General features: G+C 40.4%; 1 protein-coding gene across 1 annotated transcript; it reads left to right on the forward strand.

Moving 5' to 3' along the window:
• Positions 1-15,343: 15,343 nt before the first annotated feature.
• Positions 15,344-16,240, forward strand: LOC138892684 (uncharacterized). The gene is made up of 3 exons (XM_070176420.1): positions 15,344-15,598; positions 15,695-15,900; positions 15,988-16,240. The coding sequence occupies exons 1-3, from the start codon at positions 15,344-15,346 to the stop codon at positions 16,238-16,240; spliced, it is 714 nt and encodes a 237-aa protein (XP_070032521.1).
• The last annotated feature ends 6,146 nt before the right edge of the window (positions 16,241-22,386 follow it).

The raw sequence follows: 22,386 nt of genomic DNA on the forward strand, positions 1-22,386 counted from the left end.
GATTTAGATAATCTTAAAATAAGTAAATAGCCTTCCAAAATCCATAGTGACCTTATCCATAATACATAAAATTAGCTATCGAATCTTTGACACACTTTCAGAGTCCGCAATTAAAGGAATAGTCTACCTCTAAGAATCTAATATCTAAACCGTAAGGTTACATAAATCTCCATACCTGATCTCTAACTCTCCTACTTAATGACTGACACATCATGCATACACAATCACCTCATGGGAGATACTCATGTAACCTTCTGTATCTAGTAGCAAAACTTGAACATCAATGGTTGCCAACCATGTGATTACTGTAGCACTAACCAAACATCCGCAAATCAATACACAATACATCTTTTTCAACACACACCCTTCTTGGTGATACAAGATATTTCTAGCATTCTCTTAAATATCTGAAATCTCCCATGTTATCTATAACTTATGATATTCCTTTCAAAACTGAATCTTAACCTTGTCCATTCAATCCCATTTCCACACAGCTCACCGTTATCATGTTATTATGCAAAAATACGAAAATCTCATTATCAACTTTGAATCACAAATAGGATACACATTCCATCGACCAGAAGACTTACACTTAGCTCAATTCAGGAGAAAATCACAACATGCGCCAAATTTACCATGTTTGTAGAAGACACCAACCGCAAGTCATGACCTAAAATCATCACAAACTCTTCGGATAACATTTGCACATAACCAAGCCATCAGAACTAAATCCCTCTAAATCAACCAAGTCACGCATACTACCAAACCCAAAAGTATTACCAAAATACATGTAAATCCCTATTATACCAAGGAACCAGACATCTTTATTACCATTCTGATCCAAGCCACTTATAAACGGGCCCAACTTCTTCAGATTACTCATGACGCGCCTTCACGGCCACACTACTCTTTTTCAGTACACTATTGACCTCAACTAAAACTCATCTCAAGTGATCCTAACATGAAATCTCATCGTCCTAAGACTCGTAAGCCACCGTATTTCCTCGTATGCACCCAATAGTACATCAAACTGAAATGCCTGCTCTGAAGAGACTTTCTATAAAATCAATAATGCTATATAAATACCACAAGTCTTGTCACCATCTAATGCCAATCTCAAGTTTTATTCATACACAAATTTGGAAATCCTTAGATACCATATATTGAATCTCGAATCCATTAGAACCTTCTCGAGAGTCATCCACTCTGCTCTAGTCTCCGATGTACAACCAATACATGTTGAATGACTTGTGCCCCATTAGCACCCCAATGCTTCAAACTGACGTCTTCATATGACCTTACCATGGTCACAAACATTATGCAATCAATTTTTCTTCCCGATTCTACATTCGTCAACAAGATATAAGAACCTACTTCATTTCACAATTGAACAACTCAAAGATTCATCAACACACTCACAACTCAAGATTGTATTATACATCAAGATAATAATCAAATATCCATATCCCTTTGCATCCCAAGAAAATCCTTCTCATCACATCCAAACTATCTAAGAGTAGTTCTCAGTCATATAATACTCATCACATAGATATCTTTCCACCTATTTTGCCATCACCCCCACTCCTAGGGATACTACCGACATAAGATTCCAAAGACGCATACTCATACAACTGAACCTGCCGAGCCCAAGCTGCACTCTAAATACGCCTAAGTTCAAAATCACCATACGAACATTCTGGAACGATCAAATCACTAATTCGAGGTCGTTTACACAAAAATTAAACCTTGGTCATCTCTTACAATTTAAGCTTCCAACCATAGAACTAAGTGTTCCACTTCACTCTCAAACCTTTCCGAAACCAAACTAACCAACCCCGCAAGTCACGGAATAGCAAACAAGCATACGATAAGTATCAAATAGGAAAAAGGGGCTCAAATACACAAAAAGACCCGTCGGGTCATTACAAGTTACAATTCTCAAAAGTAGAAATAGGATACTATAAGGAAAAATGAATCATGACTTAAGCAGATAAAGAACTAAAATATCTTTTTTTTTAGAACAGATTCTTTTAGTTGAGCAGTTTGCATCCGTGAATCACCATCTTGCTATTTGTTGTGAGTGATTTTTTGTAAAACCATATTTATAAAAGCACCCACCACAATATTATTAATGTTATATTTATTTAGGTGTGAGATGGACTGAAAATATTTTCCTAGATTTGTTTTGATATTTTCTCGAAGACCTAGGGTAATTCGATTTTTTTAGCTAATATATCACTAAGCTAGGTGCTTAGTGGTCATTCTTATTAATGAAAACTAAATGAAAGTAATGTCATACATATGAAAAAAGTACGAGCTAGTTAAGAGACTAAAATCATGTATCAACTTATTGGCAACATGTCATAAGTTGATAATTAAAAATGAACAAAATACAAAATGTAGATTAGCTCGTTGAAGTATGTTTTCCGGTTCTTGTTCCTTGTCTCTGTCATTGGTGTCTTTTAGGAGTATCATCTTCTTTCCAACAATGATGATTTACCATAATATAGTAGACATTGTGTAGCTTAACCTTGTTGTATATCCACTCGATCAAATAGAAGCCATCACAACTGCCTAGATCATCCTTAGGTCTCCTGATCACTTGTTGAAAACCGGTGATTTGCATGCAACGTTTTAGAAGATATGAACTTGCCTCTTGCTGGTGATACGAATCTACACGTGAGGCAGATCATGCGCTAGGTCTCACCACGCGGAGCCTAATGCGAGGGGGAGGTAAGTGACGCCTGTTGTAATGCGAGATGAAGCTCGCGCCAGGCTTTGCGTCGCCAGTGTCTCCACGATCTGAAGTAGGCATTGGGCTTGCGACGCCTGATCTGTAGCGAGCTACGCATCTCGCATCCCATCCAACGTAGCACAGTGTCCAGCTTGTAGGGTTTCATTTATAATGTTGCAGACCTTTTCTTAGCTAGATATTCATGAGCCCTCTTAAATGATAGTTGTATGCAAAAACCTTGTTCAAAGGACTGGTTCCTATAATGACTAAACCTCAAGGGATTGAGCATCCATGACTAAACCTAAGTATTTACCGTAGTATAGTATCCAGTCCTTGTATCATCACTTGCAAAAAAGAAAACTAAGTTAGTGCAAAATGGGCCTTCCCTACTCTCCTTCCACAAAATTTGAGTAGGAAGGTGAACACCCCCAACATCAACACCGACTACACCTTGGAGCACTTTCATAAATAGACAACCAAATACTACCATCTCCATAAACACACCCATAGGCTTCAGCATGATGGATTAGGTTTTGCATTCCTCACTCTAATATATGGTAATTGGAGCTTATCACTATTGACAATACCCTTCCCTTTACTTCCCAACTCTTCAAAAGAATACACCTGAACTTCATTATGATCCAAGGACAAGTTAGAAAAGCAGTCTTCCAGTTTATTCCCTTCCCTAAGGACATGTTGGACTTCAATGTTGCCAAGAATAGGATGTTACTACTCGATCATATTGACAATATTCCAAGGTCGTAACGACCCGACCGATCGTTTTACTTTCTAGATCCCTATTCCCGTAATTAAGACTTCCCATATGTTCTTTTACTACTTTATAATTTGCGGGGATGGTTGGTCTAGGTTTGGAAGGGTCGGGTTGAAATTAAAATACTTAGTTCCTTAATAATGGCCTATGATTTCAAAGTTTGACTTGAGTCAACATTTTTAGTAAATGACCTCGAAACTGAGATTTGACGGTTCCAATAGGTTCGTATGATAATTTTGGACTTGGGTGTGTGTTCGGATAGAGTTTCAGATAATCCGAGAGCGTTTTGGCGCTTAATGTTGAAAGTTGGCGCATTGAAGGTTTTCAAGTTCTTTAAATTTGGTTTGGAGTAGACTTTGTGTTATCGAGGTCCGTTTGGGATTCCGAGACTGGGAATAGTTCTGTGTGGTGATTTATGACTTGTACGCAAACTTTGGTGCCATTTCGAGTAGTCTAAGTATGATTCGGCGCATTTGGAGTAAGTTAAAAAGCTTGAAGTTCATAAATTGATTCAATTCGGTTTTGGGGTAGGATTCTTAGTTTTGATGTTGTTTAACGAGTTGTCACTCGGAGTCTAATTTCACTTGATATGTCTGTCATGACTTGAGGATTTATAATACACATTAAGCCCTTACTTGTTGAGAATAATACGTGATATTTGGGGACTTTTAATTGTTATTTTGATAAATGGTCATTTAGTTATTGCCTTTTATTCCATCATTAATATTGTATTTCATGTCTATTAAACAATCTTGTACATTATGTATATTGCCAGTAGTAAGTGTCGAAGTTGACCTCTCGTCACTACTTCTTCGAGGTTAGACTAGATACTTACTGGGTACATGTTGTTTATGTACTCACGCTACACTTCTGCACATATTGTGCAAGTTCTAAGGCAGGTGCATCTAGAGTTCGGTCGGGCGCGTATCCGCATTACCCGCAGGCTTAGTGGTGAGCTGCTTTCCCATGCTCTGTTCTGCAGCCCCCGAGCCTCCTCTTGTTATGTTTTTATCATTTTTGTCTATGTTGTTTCAGATAGTAATTTTTAGAGAGTTTTGTATATTCTACTAGATGCTCATATACTTGTGACACCGGGTTTTGGGAATATTCTTTTAGACATTATATGGCTTTAAGTATTAAATTCACCATATTTACTATTTCGTTATTTTATGCTTTACATTATTACAAACACCTATTCATCATTATCTTATAAAATAAAAATCAATTACTTTAAAAATATTTAAATGAGAAATTAAATGGGTAGTTCATAGTTGGCTTGCCTAGCGGCAATGTTGGGTGCCATCATGACCTATAGTGAAAATTGGGTGCAGGTGGGTAGGGGTCGCCCTAGAGGTGGAGGCCAAGCAGGTGGCGCTCCAGCTAGGTTCTATGCTTTTCCGGCCAGACCAGATGCAGTAACCTCAGATGTCGTGATCACAGGTATTATTTATGTTTGCGGTAGGGATGCTTCAGTATTATTTGATCCAGGGTCTATATATTCATATGTTTATTCTCTATTTTCTCATTATCTGGATGTCCCTCGTGAGTTCCTCGGTGCTCCTGTTTATGTATCCACGCCCGCCGATGATTCTGTTATTGTAGATCGGGTCTACTAATCCTGTATTATGACCTTCTGTGGTTATGAGACCAGAGCGGATCTTCTGTTGCTTTACATGTCCAACTTTGAAGTCATCCTAGGCATGGACTGGTTGTCTCTGTATCATGTCATTCTTGATTGCCATGCCAAGACTGTTATCTTGGCAATGCCAAAGTTGCCTAGATTGGAGTGGAGGGGTTCATCTATAAGTGCATCTAGTCGGGTTATCTCTTTCCTGAAGGCTCAACACATGGTCGTGAAGGGGTGTTTGGCTTATCCAGCTTATGTTCGGGATGCTGCTATAGAGACTCCCACGATTGATTCAATGTCTATGGTACAGGAGTTCTCTGATGTGTTTCCTATTGATCTACCAAGCATGCCACCAGATCGTGATATCCATTTCTGTATCGATTTGGCACTAGGTACCCAGCCTATCTCTATTCCACCATACCACATGGCTCTGAAGGAGTTGAAAGAACATCTTGAGGAGTTGCTAGAGAAGGGGTTCGTCAGGCCAAGTGTGTCGCCTTGGGGTGCACCAGTGTTGTTTGTGAAAAAGAAGGATGGGACTATGCAGATGTGTATTGATTACCGCCAGTTGAACAAAGTAACCATTAAGAAAAAGTACCTGTTTCTGCGTATTGACTATTTGTTTGACCAGTTGCAGGGTGATAAAGTGTTCTCTAAGATCGACTTGAGATCTGGGTAACATCAGCTGAATATTCGTGCTTCGGATGTTCCTGAGACGGCTTTCCGGAGTAGATATGGCCACTATGCATTTCTAGTGATGTTCTTCGGCTTGACCAACGCCCCAGCGACATTATGGATTTGATGAACCGGGTGTTCAGGCCAGATATTGACTCACTTGTCATAGTCTTCATTGCTGACATATTGATCTTCTCGCGTAGTATGGAGGAGCATGAGCAACATTTGAGAATTGTGCTTCAGACCTTGCGGGAACAGAAGCTATATGTTAAGTTCTCCACATGCGAGTTCTAGTTAGATTCTGTGGCATTCTTGGGGCATGTAGTATCAGGTGAGGGTATCAAAGTGGACCCCATGAAGATCAAGGCAGTCTAGAGTTGGCCTCGTCCTACCACAGCGACTAAGATCGGGACTTTCTTGGGGTTAGCAGGTTATTATCGTCGGTTTGTGGAGGGATTCTCATCCATTATAGCACCTTTGACTAGATTGACCTAGAAAGGTGATCTGTTCTGATGGTCCGATGATTATGAGGTGAGCTTTCAGAAGCTCAACACAGCTTTGACTACAACACCGGTTTTAGTGTTACCTTTCGGTCCAGGGATGTATATTCTGTATTGCGATGCTTCACGCATTGTCCTGGGTTGTGTATTGATGCTGGAGGGGAGAGTTATTGCATATGCTTCAAGTCAGTTGAATCCCCACGAGAAGAATTACCCCGTACATGATTTAGAGTTGGCCGCGATAGTTCAGTCTCTCAAGATCTAGAGGCATTATCTTTATGGGATATCCTATGAAGTTTACACAGATTATCGTAGCTTGCAGTATTTGTTTAAGCAGAGGGATGTTAATTCGAGGCAGCACAGGTGGCTTGAGTTATTGAAGGACTATGATATTACAATGTTTTACCATCTAGGCAAGGCGAATGTGGTTGCGGATGCATTAAGCAGCAAGGCCGAGTGTATGGGTAGTATGGCATTTATTTCAGCAGAGGAAAGGCCATTGGCTGTGGACATTCAGTCCTTAGCTAACGGACTTGTGACGTTATATATTTAAGAGCCCAGTCGAGTTCTTGCATGTGTTGTGGCTCAGTCTTCATTATTTCAGGGGATCAAGGCTCGTCAGTATGATGATCCGCACCTTATAGTTCTTAGAGAGACGGTACTACGGGGTGGTGCCAAGGAGGTTACTATTGGCGAGGATGGTGTTCTGCGACTCCAGGGTCGCATATGTGTTCCTAATGTTGATGGATTGAGGGAGAAGATTCTAGATGAGGTATACATTTCTTGGTGTTCTATTCAACCTGGTGCTACGAAGATATATCGCGACCTGAGGCAGCATTATTAGTGGCAGTAGATAAAGAAGGACATAGTTAAGTATGTAGCGAGGTGTTTAAATTGCCAGTAGGTTAAGTATGAGCACTAGAGGCCAGGTGGCCTACCCCAGCATATGGTTATACTGGAGTGGAAATGGGAACGGATCACTATAGACTTTGTAGTTGGGTTTCCGCGAACTTCGAGGAAGTTTGATGTTGTTTGGGTCATTGTCGACAGGCTGACCAAGTCGACACAGTTTATTCCAGTTGTGAGTACGTACACTTCTGAGAGATTGGCCCAGATTTACATTCAGGAGATTGTCCGGTTGTATGGTGTGCCTGTTTCCATCATTTTAGATAGAGGCTCTCGGTTCACTTTGCATTTTTGGAGAGCAGTACAGAGTGAGTTGGGCAACCGGGTAGAGCTCAGCATAGCCTTTCATCCACAGATCAACGGGAAGTCAGAGCGGACAGTTCAGATTCTGGGGGATATGCTCAGAGAGTGTGTGATTGATTTCGAATGGTAGTGGGATCAATTCTTTCCTTTGGCTGAGTTTTATTATAACAAAAATTATCAGTCCAGCATCAAGATGGCTCCATTTGAGGCTTTACATGGTCGATGATGTCGTTCACCCATCGGATGGTTTGAGACTGGCAAGGCTAGGTTATATGGCACTAACTTAGTGATGGATGCCTTGGAGAAGGTAAAGTTGATACATGAGCGACTTCGCACCGCACAGTCTCGACAGAAGAGTTACGCGGATTAGAAGGCGCGTGATTTATCATTTATGGTGGGGGGAAGGTTCTCTTGAAAGTCTCGCCGATGAAGGGAATCATGAGGTTTAGGAAGAAGGGAAAGCCAAGCCAACATCTACACGCAATGTACAGAAGTGTAGCATCAGTACAACCGACCCCATGTACTGAGTAAGTAACAAACCTAGCCGTAGGTTGAAAGTAGTGACGAGCTTCCACCAAGGTCGGGTCCAAAACCAATAGTCTACAACAATCCATAACAACATAAAGCAAATAATACCATAAGTAACTCAGGAATAAAATACTCAGCCGAGTAATGATTTTAAAAAATAGTAGTTCTTTCTTTCAAATACGTCAGTGAAAACCCAAATCGTTTGCCGAAGTTGCCAATAATATGAATAGTTTGAAAACAATAAATTTCTCCAAAAATCTTCTCAATAATAAATAATAAGTTTCATTTTCATTCCGGATAACCCGTGTAAAAACAAATGCATCACTATGCCCATCTGTCAAAAATGTGTGAGAATCATGAATGATGTGAAGTTGTACAGCATGAGGAAAAATACATCTTTATGTATGTATGTCATGTGTGCATGCCAATGCGATACAACTCAGTGATAAAATCATAAACAGCCCCTCGGGCAGAACATCACTCATATACAGCCCCTTGGGCAAACCTCACAGTCACTCGTGCCACTCGGGCATACCTCACAATCACTCTTGCCACTCGGGCATACCTTACAATCACTCTTGCCACTCGGGCATGCCTCACAATCACTCTTTCCACACGGGCATACCTCAGAATCACTCATGTCTCTCAGTTACTCAGCACTCGGCACTCGCACTTAGTAGGTACATGCGCTCACTAGGGGTGTGTACAGACTCCGGAGGGGCTCCTTTAGCCCAAGCGTTATAATCTGCACGGACAACTCACGTGCTATAATAATAAAGTATGTTGCAGGCGGGCAGCCCCGACCACACTCATCCTCACAATCAGGCCCTCGGCCGATATAAAACATGCTGCGGAGTGCAGCCTAATCCCATAAATATCCTCACAAATCAGACCCTCGGCCTCGCTTAGTCATAAACCTCTCAAGCCACTCGGGCATTTTAGTAAAATAGGGCATTCGGCCCAAAACATTTATATACATCAAAATAGAGTCATAAAATTGAGTTATGATATGCAATGAAATGAATATGACTGAGTATGAATTTTCAATTTAAAGCAAATAATTCACAGCAATATGACCTCGGTGGGTCTCAATAATACTGGCACATAGCCTCAATCATGATTTTTAATATGCTTTTCAGCTTAATTTCTCTAACTCATAAACCCGCATGGAAAATGCAAAGATTATTTAATTACAAAATTCTACAGAAACAATTATGTCACAATTTCTATAGTGCACGCCCAAACCATATCAAAATACTAATATTTTCCAAAAATCCGAAATTACGCCCCAAAAATCACTCGTGTGGTCCATATCTCGGAATCCGGTAAAAATCATATAGTTCGAACCCTCATTCAACCACGAGTCCAACCATACCAAAATTACTCAAATCCGACCACAACTCGGCCTTCAAATCTTCAATTTAAACTAAGAGAGTTTTCAAACTTTTCCAACTTAATTCACCAATTAAATGTTAAAAACAACCATGGATTCAGGTAATTTAACCAATATTGAGTTGAGAACGCTTACCCCGTTGTTTCCTCTGAAAATCTCTCCAAAATCGCTTCAATCCGAGCTCCAAATCATTAAAAATGGAAAATGGGACGAAGTCCCATTTTCTGAACTTAAACTTTCTGTCCAGACCTCTCTTCTTCGCGAACGCGACAGGTCCCTCGCGTTCGCGAAGCACAAAATGTGCTTCCCAACATTTTCTTTTCGCGAATGCGAGACACTGCTCGTGAACGCGATGCTTTAGAGAGCCCTTCTTCGCGAACGCGAGCTCCCTTTCGCGAATGCAAAGGCAAAAACCCATGACCACTATTTTGTTTCCTTCGCGAACGCAATACCCAAACCCGAACGCGATGCACAGCCCAACTCTTCTTCGCGAACGCAAGACCGCATCGCGAATGCGAAGAGTAAATCCTGCAAGCTTGAAATTCCTCTTTGCGAACACGAGGGCCCACTCGCGAACGCGAAAGAGAAAATCCAAAAAATGCAGCAACATATATCAGCTATCCCACCAAGGCCAAAAATGATCTGTTAACCATCCAAAACTCACCCGAGCCTCTCAGGACCTCAACCAAATATACCAATAAGTCCTAAAATATCATATGAACTTATTCGAACCCTCAAATCACCTAAAACAACGCTTAAACCATGAATTAAACCGCAATTCAAGCCTAATGAACTTTGAAATCTCTAATTTCTACAAACGACTCCGGAACCTATCAAATCACGTCTGATTGACCTCAAATTTTGCACACAAGTCATATTTCACTTTACGCACCTATTCCAATTTCCAGAATCGGATTCCGACCTCGATATCAAAATGTCAACCCCCCGGTCAAACCTCCCAAAAATTAAACTTTCGGCATTTCAAGCCTAATTCCTCTACGGACCTCCAAATAATTTTCTAGATACGCTCATAAGTCCAAAATCACCATACGAAGCTATTGGAATCATCAAAATTTGAATCTGAGGTCGTTTACACATAAGTCCGCGTCCGGTCACTATTTTAACTTAAGCTTTAAACCTTGGAACTAAGTGTTCTAATTCCTTCAAAAACCTCACTGGACCCAAACCAATTACCCCGGCAATTCACACAACAACTGTAAAGTACAATTTAAGAAGTAAATGGGAAAACGGGGTTGTAATACTCAAAACGACAGGTCGGGTCGTTACAAATAACTTGTACAATATAATATACAAGATACTAGGAAACAATAACAATAAGGGAAAGATAAAACAACCAGTGATATGTACAACAAACAACAAAAATACCATTAATATCCCTCAATAATTAATAAACACAATTACACCCAATTAAATCAAGTCCTTCAAACAAATGTCTTTCACATATAATTCTTTTTGAATAAAAATCCTTCCAAATAAATATTTTGAATATAATTCTTTCAATTAGAAAGTCACCATGTGATACCTCATTTCATAATCATTAACAAATACGGGTCTCAGCCCATTTTAATATTTTTCGTAAACACGGGTCTCAGCCCATTTTCATATTTTCACGGCACCTCGTGACCATAATTAAATCATCATGTTTCCCCGGCACCTCGTGCCCTCAATTCATATCTCAACTGCATGAACAACTCACGTGCCAAATATTCTCAATGTATATAAGATCCACATGATCAATCTATTTCCATCTAGAGTGAGTTTAAAATTTTTAAATCAAAGTAAGAAATCAACAAAGAATTGAATTTATTTTTATAATTCATTTGGGTGAAGAAAGTAACATTTCACTTAAATTAAGGCATCAGATAAACTACTGGTTTGGTTGTAAAACTATTTAATTTAAAATAAAATAATAATTCCTTTTTATTTAAATCAACTCAATCATCGAAAATCAGTAAGAAAACCCAGAAATATACTTCTTCAGAGTCTTGTGCTAAAAAGCCAACACAATATAACTAGGAACACAAAACATATGATAATAAAGTCAACTAGTACATCACGGAAGAAGACAAGAATTTACATATTCAATGAAACAAAATCACCAAGACACGAACATAAATAAAGAAATATCAACAGAGCACTCCCGAGGTACCGCCTCGTAGTCCCAAATCATAAATAGTTCCGACTACGGTAAAAATTCTAAGACTTAAGCTTCCATTTTGGGGACCAAGTGTCCCAAATCACTGCAAATCATCTGGTAGCTGAATTCAACCACGCAAGCAAGTCAATACTCATAATAAGAAGCTGCTCAGGGCCTTATGCCGCCAGACGGGGCTTAAATTCTTAAAATGACAAGTCGGGTCGTTACATTCTCCACCTCTTAAACAAACGTTCATCCTTGAACGTGCTAATAATTATTCTGAGGTTACCTAATTGATGATTTTTTACTATTACACATATACTCACGGTTGGTCCCACATTATTGCATTGGAGGTATGTCCGGCAACACCATCTCATTTGAGATTATTTCTTTTATCCATATTTGTGAACCTTAAGACCAATTTTTTTTTTTACACTCCAAATATTTTCAGAAAGTCTGATTTTTCATCAACGCACGGTTTTAGTCTCAACTAGCTCTAGCAACTTGTGCCTACGCACACATCAACTTTCTTGATAGTGTTGAAGTACTTAAAAAAATTTCTGGGGTGTTACATTCTTCCTCGCTTAGGATCATTCGTCCTCAAACAGATAACATAATTTATCTCTTCTTTCACACATATCAATCTCCTAAATTTTTTTCTAACTACCAAATTTTTCAGAATATTTCGGCAGAGTCTCCCATATAAATGGGCCTATCCACCTGCCAGAGTAACACCAAAATGACTCCTAACAACACATCCACAAGGTATATATCAATAACACGGATATCAGCATTACAAGCATTGCATTATCATTATGATATCGGGACAGGAAGTACATCATATGTATGCTCATCACCACATCTCAGGTCTTAAAAGCTGTTCATAATTAATTCCAGCATCATCAATTAATCTCATATTAACCAGTACCTCATTTCAAATTTTTATTTTTCACAACACTGACAACATAATGTGAGGCATGAAGACCTCATAACTATTTGCCCGATTTAACGAGTCACATTTAACGCCACCTGGGCACTTATCTTATAGGTTAAAACTCAATGTTTATAGCACGAAAATGGTTGAATATACACAGAAAATATAGAAGAATTATCAGATAAGCGTACAAATTACATTTCACAAAGGGAGAATTTTAAACTCATAAATATTTCATCACAAGGACCTCGTCCTTATATAACTTCCACCGCGGCTTGTAGCCCGGTTAAAATATTTCACATCATGTAAAAATGCGAGGATCTCGTCCTCAACTCTGAATCACAAGTATTTTGCACATTATGCCAACTGAATTTCAATTTCCTTTCTTTCTTCTTTCAATAAATTTCGTAAGCATTTTTCATAACACATAACGAACCCTCATACCGGTAGGGAATATAATTTATAAAAATTGAAATCAATTATTTCGAAATCATATCAAAACCCACTGTATTGAATAATAAAATTTTGCTTTTTGACTTATAGCCCTAAATGGTGCACAAAATTAAAATGACAGACACAGGCTCACATCTTCAAATCTCCCAACAGGGATAAACATATAAATGGGTCACGAAATTATGAAGCTCACCCATAAGCGGAGCATAATAGGAGGACTCACCTCAATATTCAAAACCGAATCAAATTAAGGGAAAAATATCCTTTTATAACAAAAATCAAGATCGTACATGTAACGTCACCATCTGGTGTATTGGCCTCAGCCAAATCATAGCGATTATATCAACGGGTCGGGTCTCCACCTCTTAGGTGCCCACTACCCGTCTGTCCTCCACCTCTAGCTGGAATATTAACTGGAATAAAGCTTGTAGCCTAACTATTCTGATGAAATCCGTCTCTTCCAAGTCTAAGACATTCCTCTTAATGTGTCTAGTATAATCACATTGATAACAACCCCTCTGCGGGTTTGGCTTCTCATATTGTTTATGATTATGAAATGAAGTATCACATGGTGACTTTTTAATTAAAAGAATTATATTCAAAATATTTATTTGGAAGGATTTTTTTTCAAAAAGAATTATATGAAGGAATTATATGTAAAAGACATTTATTTGAAGGACTTGATTTAATTGGGTGTAATTGTGTTTATTAATTTTTGAGGGATATTAATGGTATTCTTGTTGTCTATTGTGCATATCACTGGTTGTTTTATCCTGCCCTTATTGTTATTGTTTCCTAGTATTTTGTATATTATATTGCACAGGTTATTAGACTAGTGAGTGTCTTGACTGTACCTCGTCTCTACTCCATTGAGGTTAGTCTTGATACTTACTAGGCATCGTTGTGGTGTGCTCACTCTACACTTCTGCACATTTTTGTGCAGAGCCAGGTATTGGAGGTATCGGACTTGAGCAGAGTTAAAGCGCGATCGTAAAGATTCAAGGTAGAGCTGCTTGGCGGTCGCAGTCCCATGGAGTCTTTTCATTTCATTGTACTGTTAATTTGTAATCAAACAGTATTGTATATTCGATCTTCGTGATTATTTCATGTATTCAGTTAGAGTTCGTGACTCAGTACTACCAGTCTTGGGAGGTTGTATATTGTGATTATTCCCGCTGTTGGTTTATAAAAAAAATGGCTTCAAAAGTTAATTGTAATCGGCTTACCTAGTCTTAGAGACTAGGTGCCATCACGACGCCTGTGGTGGGATTTTGGGTCGTGACAAGTTGGTATCAGAGCTCTAGGTTCATAGGTTCTACGAGTCACGAACGAGTTTAGTAGAGTCTTGTGGATCGGTACAGAATCGTCTGTACTTATCTTCAAGAGGCTACAGAGCTAGTAGGAAAATTTTTCACTTCTATCATTCCTCATAGTGCGACATTTTTCAGCTTGAAGCATATATCTTATGTTCTTTTGCATCCGCTCGTGTATGAAATTGCGCACTCGGTATCAACTATGCATCAACGGTTCGTGATACTATATAAGGGTTATAAGAAAGCCAGGGTTGCTTAACCATTATTACAATGTGTCGTCCAGATAGAGGATGCGAAAGTATTGAGAGATCATTCAGTTGTGCACATTGGGGTGCAGCAGGTTCTGACATCTGGTTGATAAGTATGATATTAAGAAAGTTTAATTAATTACCTAATCATCATAAATTTTGGTAGGGTCACGAGGTGGATGTAGATCTGAAATAGCTGGTGGTATTAAAGACTATGTAGTTCGTATGGGATTTCTATTTAGCGAAGGGTACGTACGCAACCAAGGCACTAGAGGAAGCGAGTTTAACTGTCACGAGGATGACATGCACAAAATAAATGGTTTGAGATGTCTTATGACCGGAGTCGTATAAACGATAAAGGTTAGTATTGTGGAAGATCAGAATGTGCCATATGGCTTCACGCAAAGTGAGGGGAGTCCACTATCAATGATCAGATTGTGGGGGTCATGTGTTATATCAGTTTTGGCCTGAGATGTATTTATGTGGTATTGAAAGGTTCTCCAAAATTTGTATATAATTAAGAGCTGAGATTGGTATGGGATGATGCTGGGACTTGCAGTATTCCCGCTTCCTTAATAATTTTACATTTCAGTACCAGCGAGGTCACAGAAACAATTTCAGAATACTCGGGGTGCTACAGTAAGTTCTTTTAATGCACCACCGGCATGGGGTTCCTATAATGGTTATTCCAGTTACCCCTGTTTCCTGTACTCCAGAGCAGGTAGTGTAGGGACTTCAAATACCGGGGGCACTACCAGCCCAGCCGAGTGCAGCTGCTCAGGCCCTGGTAGTCCCCGTTATGGCTGATGATGAGCAGAGAAGACTTGAGAGATTTGGGAGGCTTCAACCTCCAAAATTTAGCAGTGCAGAGTTAGAGGATGCTCAAGGTTTTATGGATAAATTCCAGCGGATGCTTCGGACAACAGGTATTCTGGAGACTAGTGGGGTCTTGTTCACTACTTTTCAGTTTTCTGGGGATGCCTTTAGATGGTGGGAAACTTATGAGAGGAGCAGACCAGTTGGTGCAATGACACTATCATGGCATGAGTTCTCCGTATTATTTCTAGAGAAGTTTGTGCCACAGACCCGCAGAGAGGAACTGCGTAAATAGTTCGAATATTTACGTCAGGAGAACTTATCTGTGACTCAGTATGAGATGCGATTTTCAGAGTTGGATCGTCATGCAGTTTGGTTGGTTCCCACTGAGAGGGAAAAGATCAGGAGGTTCATTAATGGCCTCAACCAGCAATTCTATTTTATTATGACTCTGGGGAATATAGAAGGTGCTGGATTCGACGAGGTGGTTGACAGTGCTCGATGTCTAGAGATGGTCCGTACTCAGGAGCGCGAGGAGAGGTAGGCCAAGAGGTCTCATGGTACGGGTAATTCCAGTAGTGTTCCTTCTGGGGGACATCCCTATCATGGCATGGGTCGTCCTTATAGGCTCGCTCAGATTGGTCATTTGGCTCATCGTGAAGTATCAGCTATCCATGGTTCATACAGTGCTCGACAGAGTCGGCCTTTTCATGGTGAACTTCCAGCTCAGAGTTCATCTCGTGCACCATCAGTTCAGGGTTCATCTGTACCAGGTTCTTCTGGTAGTTATTCTGGTTCTCGAGGTCCGCCTCAAAACTTGCCACCATTTTTCGAGAGGGATTGCTATGAGTGTGCAGAGCTGGGTCATGTGAGGAAATAAGGTCTGGAGCACAATCCTCAAATGCTGCTCATGAGCCTCCCAGCTGCGGGAGTACACCAAGATGTCGTCAATAAACACAATGATGAATGAACCAAGATAGGTTGTAATACATTGTTCATCATGTGCATGAATGTTGTTGGGGCGTTGGTCATCCCAAATGACATCACAAGGAAATCGTAGTGGCCATACCTTGTCCTAAAAGCAGTATTTGGAATATTCGAATCCCGAATCTTTAGCTGGTGATAACCTGACCACAAATCAATCTTGGAGAACACAGTGACACCCTGTAGCTGATCAACTAAGTCATCAATGTGCGGCAATGGATACATATTCTTCATTGTAACCTTGTTTAATTATCGATAGTCAATACACATGCACATAGAACCATCCTTCTTCTTCACAAACAATATCGGAACACCCCAAGGTTACACACTAGGCCGAATAAAACACTTATCAAGCAACTCTTCCAACTTCTCATTTAACTTCTTTAACTCCACTAGGTCCATACGATATGGTGGAATAGAAATGGGTTGAGTGTCCAGCAACAAGTCAATACCAAAATCGATATCTCTATCGGGCGGCATGCCCGAAAGATATGCCGGAAATATATTTGGATAGTTTGTCACTACTGGAACTGACTCAACGGTAGCAGTATCAATACTGATATCTCTCACAAAGACTAGATATGCATCACATCCCTTCTCAACAATCCGATGTGCCTTAAGGAAGGACACAACCCTGCTAGGAACATAATCCAAAGTACCCCCTCCACTCCAACCGCGTAAACCTAGCATAGCCAAAATCATCATCTTGGCGTGACAATCAAGAATAGCATGATAGGGCGAAAACCACTCCATGCCCAAAATAGCATCAAAGTCTACCATACTGAGCAACAACAGATCAAATCTGGTCTCACAACCACCAATAACAACTAAACACGATTGATACACATGGTCAACAACAATAGCATCTCCCACAAGTGTGGACACATAAACAGGATAACTCAAAGAATCACGAGATATACACAAATACAGAGCAAAGTAAGATGATACGTTTGAGTAAGTGGATCCTGGATCAAATAAGACTGATGCATCTTTATAACAAACAGGAACAATTCCTATGATAACTGTGTCTGATGCAACCACCTCCGTCCTACCCAGAAAAGCATAACATTTGGCCTGGCCTCCCCCTCTAGGGCGATCCCTACCCGCTTGACCTCCACCCTTAGCTAGTTGTGCAAGTGGAGCGGCAACTGGAGCAGTAACCACGGCCTGAGAAGTCTGGGGACCATGTGGAATACGTGGAGCTTGAGTAGTCGGTGGAGGTGCACCCCTCCTGAGTCTGGGGCAGTCCCTCACCATATGATGAGTATCACCACACTCGAAAAAAGCTCTCGGAGGACGTGGCTGTTGAAACTGGCTCAGGCATGATCGGTTTGATTGATCGTTGAAAGGACCCCGTGCAGGAGGTGCACTAGACAATGGCGGTGCATAATAGGCAACCTGAGACCTAGGAGTAGCCGGAGTATTACTGGAAGCTGGAAGTGCTGAATGAATTGGAAGGCTCACATAGCCTCTACCATGACGGGCTGGAACTGGGGCACTGGCACCACTATATCAGCCATAATCTTGAGGCCTCTTGGACTCCCTGTCCTCTCTCTCTCCTGCCCCGTATACCCTCCAATATCCGTGTGATCTCTACCACCAGCTGATATGGGGTACCTATCTCCTACTCTCGAGCCATGTTGAATCTAATACCATAGTTGATCCCCTCGATAATTCGATGGACTCACTCTCTGATTGTGGAAACCAAGGCAGGTGCATGTCTGGACAACTCACTGAATCTGACAACATACTCTGACACGATCATAGTACCTTGGTGCAACTGCTCAAACTCCGCGCGCCATGCATCCCGAAGGCTCTAGGGAACAAACTCTCTCAAGAACATCTCTGAAAACTGAGCCCATGTGAGCGAAGCAGCATCGGCTGGGCTACCCTCCTCATAAGCCTGCCACCACTGATATGAGGGTCCCGACAACTGGAATATAGTAAAAGAAACCCCGCTCGTCTCCACAATAACCATGGTGCGTAGAATACGGTGGCACTTCTCTATAAAACCTTATGCATCCTCTGTAGCTAGACCGTTGAAAGTAGGAGGGTGGTACTTCTTGTACCTCTCAAGTCTAAGTTGATGCTCCTCAGATGTTGCTGCCCTAACCTCAAGCTGAACTGGAACACCCGGTTGCACCGGCATAACCTCTGGGGCCTAGTCAACATGGACCCGCTGCTCTGGGGTACGGGCCGCAGGAGTCTGAGTTCCTCCCCTAGCCTGAGAAGTGGCTGGTGCAAGTGGAATCAACCCTGCCTGAGCTAGCATACCAAACATGCTCAAGAACTGTGTGAGGGTCTTCTGAAGTGTAGGGGTGGCAATAGGCACCTCAAGTGCCTGGCCCCCAACTGGAGCTACTGGTGGCTCCTCTATCATAGCTCGGGCAGGTGATCTAGCTACACCACGTGCCCCTCTTCGGTATCTGCCCCGACCCCGGCCTTTCGCGGCTCTAAAAGGGGTGCGGGTGTTTGATCATCGGATCCAGCAATGTATGTCCTCACAATCTGTGAGAGAATAGAAAGACAAAGATTCAAAATTTCGAAGTCAACAAATTCGCTCGATAAGGAATCAAAGAAGTGAAGTTTCCTAACAGTTCCATAGCCTCTCGAAGATAAGTACAGATGTCTCCGTACCGATTCGCGAGACTCTACAAAACCTACTTATGACTCGTAATACCTATGAACCTAGAGCTCTAATACCAACTTGTCACGCCCCCAATCTCCATCCGTAAGATGTCGTGATGGCACCTAGTCTCTAAGACTAGGTAAGCCTAACATACATGAATAATTAACAAAAATAATAATAAAACTTCCAATTAAACCAACAGTTATCATAAAAGAATTCCACAATACAACTGAAAATAACACCCAAAATCTAGTGAGACCGGATCATAAGCTCTACACGAGTATACTAAAACATCCCTAATACATCAGTATCTATAATAAGAATATGCAATAGAACAAAGATAGAGGGTGACTCCGAGGCCTGCGAATGTCGGCAGGTATACCTTGAAGTCTCTGATCCAAAGATCAACTCACGGATGCCTAGATTGGTATGAAGTACTTGGATCTGTACAAAATATGTGCAGAAGCGTAGTATGAGTACACCACAATGGTACCAAGGAGGTATCAAGTCTTACCTCGGTAGAGGAGTGACGTGGTCAGGTCAAGACACCTACTAGAATAAATAAAGTAGATGAACATGTATTGTACAATATAACAATGGAAACAAGGAATGAAACAATGAAGAAATACAACAAGATAAGCCACACCGAATGTTAAGGCAATAAAGGCATCAAGGGAGGAAACACATAATAAGAACACCAAGGAAACGATGCAAACAAAACACAAGTGATGTAAATGAAAGATAACAAGAAGAATCATGTCCGAGGCACAGCCTCATATCTCATTTCATAATCACAATCACAATCTCTCCTTATATCACCGCGGGGGCCTTACATTTAGTTTTGAAAAAATATTTTTTCCAAAATAGTTACCCGCGTTTTAGTCCATCTTATCACACCGCGTGGCTTCAAGTAGTTCCCCTACTAGCAACATGCATATCAATCCCACTTTATCTCACCGCATGCATATCAACCCATATCATTATACCACCGCAGGCGTATCAATATTACAACATATCACAGATCGCACCTCAAGTGTCTAATACCACAACTTGCCAAAGAAGTCAACAATAATAATATTTTCACAATAAATAGTTCATGGATCAACCACAATATGTACAAGAGTCTCAAGAATAGCAACCGAAAGTGAATAACTCAACAAAAATGGTATTTCAATAATTTACAACTTTGCCTCAATGTTATCACGTCTTTTACAACTTTAACACCAAAACTCAACAATAAGATATTCCAAAAAATAACAACTTCAAGTAAGGTAACTCAACAGTTAAGTGTTTAACAAGGAAATGAGAAAACAGTAATTTTAACTAAGCATGTAAGGGAAAATAACAAGTACGAGATGAGACAAGTATTACCAATGTCAAATGAAGCATGTAATGATAGATTAACGATAATGAATATAACATGTTGTGAAAATTCAATTAAAGGCATGAAAAGAATCTACATAGCTTAAACCGGTCAATTACCACATTTAGCCCGTGTACGCACTCATCACCGTGCGTACATGATTTTCACGTACTATAATTAACACAAAACAATATCAATCCTAAGGGGTAATTCATCCACACAAAGTTAGGCAAGACACTTACCTCAAAACATGCTAACTCAATCCACTAGTAAGCTTTTTTCGTGAATATCCAACTCTGAACGACTTGAATCTAGCCAAAATAACTTTATGCCATAAATACAAACCATATGAAACTATTCTGAATAATAAAGTTGAAATCTTTAATGAAAATTAAAAAGTCAACTCAAAAATTCAACCCCGGGCTAGTGTCTCGGAACCCGACCAAACTTACAAAATCCAAACACTCATTCAATAGTGAGTCCAACCATACTAAAATTACTCAATTCCAACCTCAAATCGACCTTCAAATCCTCAAAATATAGTCTATAAAGTTTTCACAATTTTTTCTAATTTTTTCAACACAAAACACTAATTAAATGGTAAAAACAATGATGGATTCATGTATAATAGCCAAAACCGAGTTAGAATCACTTACCCCGATCAACTCCTTGAAAATCTCTCTCAAAATCGCCCAAAACCGAGCACTCTAACTCAAAAGATGAATGAAATAAAACTCTCGATTTGCCCTTTTTCTTCTCAGCGATTTTCTTCTGTGGGCCTACAGCCGCATCTGCGGCTCCGCACCTGCGGAAATTCCATCGCATATGTGGCTCTCACTTAAGCCCCTGAGATTCCACTTCTGCGCACACCAAACGCATCAGTGCTCATGCTTTTGCGGTCAACGCTCCGCAAAAGTGCGGTCCTCCCCCAGCCCACTCAAGTTCGCATCTGTGATGGCCCTCTCGCACCTGCGGCCAATCCCACTGCAGGTGCGATGACACCAGACTTCAGCAACCTTCGACAATCAACAAGTCCAAAAATGATCCAATTACAATTTGATTCACACCCAAGGCCTCCGGGACCCTGTCCAAATATACCAACAAGTCCCAAAACACATAACGAACCTACTTGAGGCTTAAAATCACATCTAACAACATCGATTCTACGAATCACAACCCAATTATAACCTATTGAAACCATGAACATCCAACTACCAAAACAAACGTCGATTCATACCAAACCAACTCTGATTGACCTCAAATTTTGCACACAAGTCATAAATGACACAACGGACCTATTTCAACTTTCAGAATCGAAATCCGGTCCCAATATCAATAAAGTCAACTACCGGTCAAACCTCTCAACCTTCCAAACCTTCAACTTTCTAAGCTTCGCCAATTCAAGCCAAAACGACCTACGGACCTCCAAATCAATATACGGACACGCTCCTAAGTCCAAAATTACCATACGAAGCTATCGGAACTGTCAAAACTCTATTCCAGAGTCGTCATCACAAAAGTTAAACTCCAGTCAACTCTTTCAACTTAAACTTCCAACTTTGAGACTAAGTGTCACATTTCACTCTAAAACTTACCCGAAACCAAAACCAACCACCCCGGTAAGTCACATAACCACAATATAACATAAAGGAGGTAATAAATAGAGGTACGAGACTAAAATACTTAAAACGACCGGCCGAGTCGTTACATCAATACTCCAAAAAGCCCTTCACACGTGAATCGACCTCCGAACGACTCAAATCTAGCCAAAATATTTTAATATCATCAATAAAAGCCATAGGAAATAAGCCCCAAAAAATAAAGCTATGATCTTGAACTACTTGTGCAAAGTCAACCCAAAAGGTCAACCCCAAACCCATTTCTCAAAACCCTATAAAACTCACAAATTCCGAACATCCATTCTGCTACAAGTCCAAATATATGTGTTTCACCCAAATCCAACTTCAAATCGACCCTCAATTCATCAATTTTCACTCTCCAATACCATACTCGAAATCCCAAAATTTCACCTTTAATTCACATATACTAA

Source organism: Nicotiana tomentosiformis, chromosome 5 (assembly GCF_000390325.3).
Source record: "Nicotiana tomentosiformis chromosome 5, ASM39032v3, whole genome shotgun sequence".
Classification (NCBI taxonomy): Eukaryota; Viridiplantae; Streptophyta; class Magnoliopsida; order Solanales; family Solanaceae; genus Nicotiana; species Nicotiana tomentosiformis.